At 35.1% G+C, this 9,915-nt stretch overlaps 2 protein-coding genes across 2 annotated transcripts; both read right to left on the minus strand.

Annotated features, from left to right (window-relative positions):
* Positions 1 to 1,621: 1,621 nt before the first annotated feature.
* LOC120014483 (phosphoribosylformylglycinamidine cyclo-ligase, chloroplastic/mitochondrial-like) lies at positions 1,622 to 5,091 on the minus strand. Its single transcript, XM_038866447.1, has 8 exons — positions 4,680 to 5,091; positions 4,391 to 4,485; positions 4,180 to 4,281; positions 4,047 to 4,106; positions 2,720 to 2,892; positions 2,400 to 2,502; positions 2,149 to 2,307; positions 1,622 to 2,014 (listed from the first exon to the last, which is right to left on the minus strand). The coding sequence occupies exons 1-8, from the start codon at positions 4,993 to 4,995 to the stop codon at positions 1,850 to 1,852; spliced, it is 1,173 nt and encodes a 390-aa protein (XP_038722375.1). The 5' UTR covers positions 4,996 to 5,091; the 3' UTR covers positions 1,622 to 1,849.
* Positions 5,092 to 7,112: 2,021 nt separating this feature from the next.
* Positions 7,113 to 9,124, minus strand: LOC120015551 (auxin-responsive protein IAA14-like). Its single transcript, XM_038868026.1, has 5 exons — positions 8,712 to 9,124; positions 8,386 to 8,606; positions 8,065 to 8,200; positions 7,502 to 7,563; positions 7,113 to 7,388 (listed from the first exon to the last, which is right to left on the minus strand). Exons 1-5 carry the CDS (start codon positions 8,978 to 8,980, stop codon positions 7,351 to 7,353), a joined length of 726 nt encoding a protein of 241 aa, XP_038723954.1. The 5' UTR covers positions 8,981 to 9,124; the 3' UTR covers positions 7,113 to 7,350.
* Between the last annotated feature and the right edge of the window lie 791 nt (positions 9,125 to 9,915).

The following is a 9,915-nucleotide window of genomic DNA, read 5'->3' on the forward strand; positions in this document are numbered from 1 at the left end:
TTAAAACGCAAATTGTTGTGTTCCAACGGTGAAAAAGGGTCCCCCAAACGGGAATGAGAAATAGTATTCTCACCATCTCACCTCCTAAATTAGTAATTTTACCTCCTAATAATTAAATTTTTTTAATATTAATTTATATATGTTTTAATATTTGATTCTTTTGATTTACGTGTAATTTGACATTTGATTTTCATTCCAAAAATTAGTTTTCTCACCCCCATCAATTAATTAAAGTAAACTTATTACATCACATCAATACATATTAACAGGTATATTTAGTCAATTCCTTTAATAATGTAGCCTTATATTTTGTCCGTGATGGATGTAAAAGCATATGGAAGTTGTGCATTTAGGGATATTGTTGGGTTATTAGGGTTCAATAATAATGCACGGGTCAACGTTTAACAAGACTTAATTGGGGTGAGTATATTGACATATTTGGTGGTTATGAGCGTGCATCGTCTATCCATAGCTCACTAACATTACGTATTACTATCATAATAGGATTTGTGAATGGTAATCATTTCGTTCAATTGGCATTGATAGATGGTTACCCGATACCTCCTATTATGATTCAATGATTTAGATACAAGTATGATTCTACAAACGAATGGGTAACTCTGTATAAAGAACAACTTGCACCATACATTAAATGTACCCGACAATCTATATTGATGTAATAATAAATTTGTTTTAATTAATTGATGGAGGTGGAAAAACCAATTAAGAGATGAGAAAACTAATTTTTGGTATGTGAATCAAATATCAAATCACATGTAAATTAATATTAAAAAAATAAATTCAAAGAGTAAGGGATGAAATTACTAATTTTGGAGGGTGAGATTATCGTTTCTCATTCTGAATTAGTATGCTCTTTCACTTCTTTAATCTTTTTGGGTTTTATTTTATGTTCAGATTTTAAAAATGTCATAAACCTAATTATATTAAGTTAATCAATAAATTAGGTAATTGAAGCTTGTAAACACTTGGGCCATCATAAAAATGGAGTACAACCAAGATGACTAAAAAAAAAGAAAAACACAAACACAAACACAAAGACGGTCATCACCGAACACTCTTGGACAATAGCGTATTACACCGAACATCACCGAATGACCGCCAAATGATTCCAGACTCAACCAATCTACGCCGAGTAACAAAGACTAAACGGAAAAACCAACACACAGATTACAAATTAGATTTACAACAAAAATATTGGCTTCGCCTTCAACAAGAGAGGTTGATTTCCCTCATATCTGAAAATGTCTCACTCTAAAACCAAATATATGTTGCCTGAGCACATTAGAAACGCCGATAATCGAAGATTCACGACGAATGGAGAAGATTTATAGCTGGAGAAGAGAAATCTTGTAAAATCTTTATTCAACACAAACACATCAAAAAATATTAAACATATACAGATTGAGAAATGACATATCAAGCCCTGGGAAGAGGAGGAAGGATATTGGTTTCCCCCATATAAACATACCAAAAACTTGGCTACAGCAATTAAACATTAAATCAAGCTCGAGCTCGCCTTTGAACTAAGCGAGCCGAGTTGGACATAAAATCTCAAGCTCGGCTAGAGCTCGGTCTCGCAAAAAAACCTTTACGAACGACATTGAATAAGGCAAAGCTCGGCCTATAATGCATTAACATCTGTAATAATAACTTAAACAATTTCTCACATTGAAATTATTTAAATTATAATTGCTCATCCAAAATTTTAAAACAGCAGGGATACGCATAATCCCCCAGATTCCCATTCCTAGCTAGCAAGGAAACAATTCCTGCATCTATGAAACTTAATTTTACTTATACAAGCTCTGGTGTAGAGGGAAACCAGATTTTAGCAAAACGTCACTCCTTCATCGCTAACAATCTCACCAATCCGGTGAGCCTTGTAAGATGTTTCCTCAAGGATCAGATGGGCTGCCTCCTGGCTCACAACAGCAACCATCCCAATGCCCATGTTGAAAGTTCTCCTCATCTCAGTATCATTAATTTTTCCCACCTAAATTAAAACCAACAAAAAAAAATCAACAAAAACTTCAAAGGAGATAGAAAATTGTAGACCATATATCTCATGAGAGTTCATTTAAACAGGTTTCAGCACCAATACTAGGAAACAAGGTAAATGCACTCTACCCGTTGAATCCATTTGAATACGGCTGGGATTTCCCAAGAGTCCTTGTAGATGACAGCACCAAGCCCATTAGGAAAAACTCGAGGGATATTGTCCGTGAAACCTCCACCAGTGATGTGGGCTAAACCCTTCACCCCTCCCTTTCTGATTAAGTCAAGTACCTTTTTACCCAAAGAAGAAACAATAAGACTTTAACCAGAATGCAACATCACCATGCAAGGATAATAACATCAAAGATGGATTAATGGAGAACCTCTTTCACATAAATGACAGTTGGAGCCATCAAAGCTTCACCTAATGTTATATTTTCACCTGGCAGTTGATCATTTAACGAGAGACCACTTTGAGCCAAAACCCTGTAAAGTTTTCATAATGAGTAAGGATTTTGCCACAAGGCTAGGATAGTCTTAAAGAAAGGCATTGCAGAACCACGTTTTCATGTGGGTAACAACATCCTCAATATGGGCATTAATTACGCAAAGAGGAAAACAAAGAATTTGTTACATCAATCACCAACCTCCTTGGCTTATAAAAAAAATCATCAACCTCCTTGCTTATAAAAAAATCACCAACCTCCTCACAAGTGAGAAACCATTGGAGTGCACTCCGCTGGATGGCAGACCAATGAGGACATCACCAGCAACAATGTTTTTCCCATCAATGACAGCATCCTTCTTAACAATGCCTACTGCAAATCCACTAAGATCATATTCACCTTTTGCATAAAAGTCTGGCATCTCTGCAGTCTGAAATGTGCAAATGACGGATGAAAATTGAATCGAGAAGCTAAAATTTCAATGGTAACATTGATTTTAGTAAAGGTATATGGAGGAAAATAAGGCCGTCAGCTATTTTTACAAATAAATTTTATCATATAAAAAATCTTGCATTATTCATGTATTAAGTAGCATGCCAGTCCTCAACATTAGAATGTACAACTTCCACAGCCTCAGGCACACTGCTAAAAACCCTGTAATGTTCCTTATGAACAGTCATTTCAGGAAAAATAGCAGCAGAAACGATGTAATTTCTTTAGCTTCTTCCTATAGTTGTCAACTTCAATATTGATTTGGGGTGCTAAATTGCTCACCAAATTTTTGACTTCTTCACAAGTGTACACAATCATATAATGGCAAATGGAAACAAGACAAAATGGATTCATATAATAAAAAAGTTATTTTGTTGGGGGGCATTCTATCAGAAATTCAGAAGTATAAATAGATGGAATTAGAAGAACGAGCAGAGTTTACGAAAGTAAGAGGGAGGAAGGTGGAAAGCAGTCAACATAAAAAGCTCAGAGCCTTCTATCAGAAGTTTATATAGATAAAAAAAAAAGAAAAGAAGCAGAGGTTGCAAAGTGTACTTTCCTTACTGGAGAGCTCAACTTCAAGAGGGACGGAGGAAACGAAAAATAAATAACAAAATGACAAAAATGAAGGGAGCACCAAAATCAAGAGAAGAAAAAAGAGACTGAAAAGAAAATAAATAGATCTAAGCACCGGTAAAATTTGAGTTAAGCGCTATTAATCTGGGATATAAAGAAAGGGGGCATGGTAATGATTTTAATGAACTGGGAAGACCTGAAGCAAACAAAGTAGAGAACAACAGAAGAATAGAAGCCCCCAATACATACAGATTGCATCATAAATAATTAAGAGGGAAAAGGGCGTAAAGTAGATACCTATGAGAAGTCAATTAAATAGTCTTACAAGAAGATGAACAATTCTTAGCTTAGCTGCCATGGTATTTGTTCAAGTAAAATTCAACACTATCAGTCATAAATTCATTAGTTTTTTAATCAAATTTCCCTCATAAACCAAAATTAAATACTATATGATAATGTATTCAAAAGCATTCATTGACACTAAGCAGGTTAAAGAAGATAAATAAATGAGCATACCTCACCCCCCAAAAGAACACAATCAGATTGTTGGCATCCATCAACAATACCTTTTATAACCTAATATGAGAATAGAATATTAGTGCTCAATCAAAGCATAAATCTTTGATCAATATAACTGAATATCATGCACCTTCTCGGCGAGGTCAACATCAAGATGGCTAGTAGCAAAGTAATCAAGGAAAAATAAGGGCTTCGCTCCGGAAGTTACAATGTCATTGACGCTCATGGCAACCTGCAGCAGAGGTACATAAGTATTTAAGTGGTTAATTACTTCCAACCAATGCAAGAAAATTAATTACGAACAAGAAGGTGTATTTCATGATCTATATTCAACGTATTACCAGATCAATACCAATAGTATCATGAATTCCAGTTTCAAATGCAAGCTTAAGTTTAGTACCCACACCATCTGTGCCAGCGACAAGGTACGAATCACCTATTTAGAAGCATTTGATCAGAAAACTAAAAGGGTTCTCTCAAACAGACCAAACCCAATATGATTCCTACATCAAAATTTCCAAAACATTCTTCCACTTGAACAACAATTCTCTTTTTAGAAGCAGGCCCCCAATTTCAGAAAATTAAAACGAAACAGAGAAAACAATAGAAGGTATAGAAGATGAGTAATACCAAGAGGAAAAAGACCCCCAAAGCCTCCAATTCCAGGCGCCATCTTAGCGATTCTCCTCACAAGCTCCGACCCAGCGTCTATATCTACGCCCGCATCCTTATACGTAAGTCCGGTATCCGTACTACTAGACTTGACGGTAAATTTACCGTTACTAGGTTTCGACATCGAAAGTACTATGTGGCTATTGGTAGCTGTCGCAGAGAAGCAATGAAGGGTAGCAGAAATTTGTCCCGTACGTCGAGATTTTCTAACAGAACCTGCAACCGCAGCACAACCAGACAGTTCCGAAGTTGTAGAGAAGGTGGTGGTGGCCATGGCAGAGACTCCGAAGTGAACGAGCTTACAGTGAAGACGTGAAAGTGGGAAAGTGAACACCAGGGCTTTGAGGGGTTTAGCCTTTAGGTTCGGTTAGGAACGTGAAGGTTACGGATCCCTGATTATGAGCTATGCCTTTTTGAAACAAACCCAAACTGGCCCATAACGAAGAATGGACTTTGTATTGATGACCAGGCCTCAAAGAAAAACTCGAGGCGGGCCATTCCATAAGGGCCCAGACTTGTCCAGTTCGTTTGTTCTTGTTTGGGAATTGGGATGAAAAGTGTGAATCCAATTTTTTAAAATAATAATAAAAAATAAATAAATAAAACATGTATAATATATCAATCTCAAATCAGTTTCTTGTTATACTAATGCAATTTTTGTAAATACTGCTAAGAAATACGTTTTTCATTGGAATCAAACTTTCGACACACATATGTCTAACCCAACCAATTTTATTTTCCTATTTCTAAAATTTTAAATGGGGCTAGTACAATAATAAAGCCTGAATTGAAGGGTGTGATTATAAGTTTTTTTTTTTTTTTTTGGTAAATGTGTGATTATAAATTGCCAACTCTTCTTGTTGGCCGTGATGTCTTGGGATCCAAGTGAACTCCTTTTGATGCTATACAGTTGAAATTTGAGCTCATAATCTAATAAATAAACTTAAATGAATATACCATGAACCATTTGAGTGGTAGCCTAGTGATGAATTACTCTGGGTTCAAATCGTATGGATTCGAAAGATCCTAAGTTTGACAATTCCTACTGTGAGCAACACATTGGGCTTTGCCCAACTTATCCTATCGTCGGATGAGAAACTTCTGTCCGAATTCAGGCATATATCGAATGTCTAAAAGGAAAAATTATAGGCGTCGTTTTCGGTTACTAAAAAAAGTATACCATGTTTTTAATTAAAATATGTAACAATTTACTTTATCAAATCTGTATTCATGACAACCGAGCCACTAGTTAGAGTGATAAAGATGGTGTGTATCACCCAATGATCAGGGTTCAAATTCGCCCTCCCCGTTTCACAAAAAAAATATGTATTCATGACCTAACTCTTGCACATTAGCTTCAAATTTAAGTTAGTAGAAGTAAAAAACTATCAAAGATAGAAAAGCCATAACCTTAAACTACAAGAAAAGAAGAAGAAAGGATCAAGAAATGTTGGCTTCGGCTATCATTCCTTTCTATTATACAATACGATGCTGCCACCACCCACGATCCAAGAAAAACACTATTGCTTAATTTAATTAATAAGGGACAAAGAGATCAAACTATGGATACGAATCCAAATATTATTCTTGGTGATCCATTAATTATAAGTTAAAATTTCATAATATCATTAAATAAACAAAAAAAAAAAAAAAAAACCATAACATGCTATCTGTCAGTCACAACCTTATCGTGACATTATAGAATTCCAACCACATTCACTTTCTTTTCTTTTTTTTTAACTGAGAGACAAAAGTTTGCCTTTCGAATGTGGGGCATTTATTTTAGGATAATATAATTTCATCTTCTCCCTCACTACTAGAAATCATAACTCCTTGAAGTCAAACTCATAAGGGAGTTGATGGGTCATAGAGGTGTGAACCAGCGGCTAAGGCTCGAGTCGCGACCTTGCCTAATCCAAAGCGCACAGTACTTGAGTGTAGGTTGGATGGGTCTCCAGCCCGAAAAAATCCCCACAATATGGTTTGCCCTAGAGAAATTCACCACTAGATTATCTCACCCAATGTTACTACATCCAGTATAACACCCTACATTAATACAATACTATATATATATATACACACAAATGGCCATAAATGAAAGCCCCATTGGCATGCACATGGTCTTGTTCCCTCCCCAGTAGGGTCAACAATTTTAATAGCTTCGTCTCCAAAAACTAGTAGATAAAATAATTGTACACAAGTACATCAAAAGTAGGGCATGATATAATTAATCTCTTAAGATCCAAAAACATATCGATATTGTAGTATTATAAATTCAATGAATTATTAATCAAAAACGTCAAGCGGTGACAGCGAGCACAACAATGACAATTACAAATTAACAATGATTATATATTAAGCAAGTAATTAATTCAACAAAGCCAGACATAAAGCTAAGGTTTATTGCTTCTTGTCCATTACAAATGCCCAGATCTATGAATTATATATATATATATACGATCATCATACCAAAACAAATACACAAAACACATTCAATTAAAGAACACTCTCTTGCTTGATCTTCCACAATATTTTCAGGCTTTGTGGACACAATATTTATCAAGGACACAGCAAGTTGATCTAATTAATACATACATACATACATATATATGTATATATATGTTTCAATTCAGTCTCGGCTCTTGCATTTCTCCATGGCTCTTGGGGCTGCAAGTGCAAAAATAATTTTGTGGATTAGTCATATATAAAAAGAAATAAATATATACCAAATATATATATATATATATATATATATATATATAATTGATATGTATATATACCAAGTCCAATTGCTTCTGATCCTTTCATAATGCGCAAGCGCTTGCATGAATCAACAAACATCCTGCATTAATCAAATTAAAAATATTATAGTTGCGTACTATGTGTATATATGGTTTTGGGTGAAGAGCAACCTGTGATTTTCCTCATTTTTTATGTGTGAAATAATTTTAAAAAAATCTCAAAAATAATAAATAAAAAATATGGAAAAATTTGACAGTTGAATAACGTATTTGACTATTGGGTCTTAAAAAAAAAAGATAACATATTATAAAGTAACTTTACATCAAATAGTTTAGAACTATTCATGTTCTTTTATGTTTTTTCTTGAATGAATTTGTTATTCAACATAAAACACAGTATTAGGTTGAAAATCAATGAAACTTATCATGTATTATCTTTTTGTGTGTGTATATATATATATTATATTAGCTGTGCCAGCCTAGTCAATCAATATAATAGATATGGTTCCATTTGTGAAAGTAGTTGCAAGAAATTATGAAAAAAAAATTTTGTTCAGGGTTATAATTTATTTATATAGGCTTTTTAAGGATGGAGTACTTACTCCCATGGAACATCACCAACAAGCATCCAGTCACCATCCTTATCTTCATAGCTTGGCACATAATCACTGCTGTTGAGAAGATCCATCAGCTTCCTCTCATTCATAAAATCTATCATTCCTTGTGCCCCATAATTACCTATAATTCAACAATAAATTAAAGAAAATCAACCAAAACCACATTAACACACATATGATGATGTCTTCAATAATATAGATCTATATGTTAACTAATCTTAATATGATATCGGAGCTAGTGTTTTACTAATATATCATTCGGTTTTGTTATGTCAATCCGATGTGGGATATAGTCTTGACACTTACTCATAGTGAAGGAACTGAACATCTTGGCCAAGGCATCAGAGAGCTCTTGGTAGCTTTTGTACATTTTCAAGTCCACTTTGCGAAGATATGGTGCACCATCCATTGAAACCTTCACAAATGCTGCCTTCTCATGACTAGTCTCCTGATCACTAGTAGTGTTCTTCTGAGCCATAATGTTCTTCCGGTAAGATCTCACTGGTGGCCAACCCACAACCTGTGTCCTACAAAATTTATCATTATATAAATAAATTTGTCCTCGTTCAACAAGTTAGTTTATCGGGTTGAATTGGCGACTATCAAAAGAGCAGAGGGAGGAATGAACTCACTTGGCTGGAGGCTTTGAAGGGTCCTTGATGTGGGATTTGTCCTTTGAATTACCATTCTTGTTCTTCTCATTCAGATCCAATACATCTTCCTTGGATTCTTGAAGCTTAAGCTTCAAGTCAACCGTCTCCGAAAACCCTCTCTTTCCGGTAGACTTTGTGATTTGATCACAGTCACTAATAATCTTACCACCACCACCACCAGGAAGCCCAAGACACAGCTCTGTCTCTTTCAAGTTCCAGTCTCTCTCGCCGCCGATTGTAGCTGCCATTTTCCGGCGATCTCTCTCGATTGATACCTCCCCAATAATCTCTCCTCTTGTTACTTTGTTGTGTTGATAATGATGAGAAGTGAGAACTAACCTCCTATTCTATGCTGTCTTTGGGCTTTAAGCAAATGAGAGAGGACTCAATAATATAACTGTTGGGGGTTGGCTGTACAGCTGCATGTGTGTATGTCATATAAAGTCCTTTGATGTTTTGGGTTCTTGACACGTGGACAGACTTGAGCCGTTGGTCTTGGAGGAGATAAATGAAAGTAGATAACATGGTAACGTGATAGGGTATAATTATATTTGGTGTGGCCAAAGGTTTACCCCTCAATATTTGTATCAAATAGGATCCCAACATTTGATATCTCAGGTATCAATCGTTGAGTTGTACGTAAAAGATTCCAAGTGCATCATATGGGATATGTGGAACCTACAAATTTACTTGAATCATGTTCGTCTAACTCAACAGCTGGAATGATTGAAATATCACTGTTGAGATGTTTATCATTTTTTTTATTTGTATAGGGTGATACTGCTTCTCGGGTCAACTAGTGCAACATAATCACATGCATGACTTTTTTTGGCTGGTATATAAAATTAGATTTAGCTCATATGGTCTTGTGAAGTAACATGATATATTGATATATGTTTCCACTTTCAATATGCAATGAAAATCTTCAATATCACTCATATCTCAAACTATGGTATTTGGACATTAGATAAAGGTCTAAACTTAAATCGTTAGACCCGCATATACAGAAAATTTTCATCTGTCGATAGAATAAATAGGACCAAAGTCCGATAAATGTCTAAACTAAAATCGTTAGACCCGCGTATACAGAAAATTTACACCTGTCGATGGAGTAAATTGGACCAAAGTCGTGCGCATGATAGAATGGTATACTTTTGTATAAATAATAATTCTCACTTTACGT

The sequence above is a fragment of the Tripterygium wilfordii genome, chromosome 14 (assembly GCF_013401445.1).
Source record: "Tripterygium wilfordii isolate XIE 37 chromosome 14, ASM1340144v1, whole genome shotgun sequence".
Taxonomy (NCBI): Eukaryota; Viridiplantae; Streptophyta; class Magnoliopsida; order Celastrales; family Celastraceae; genus Tripterygium; species Tripterygium wilfordii.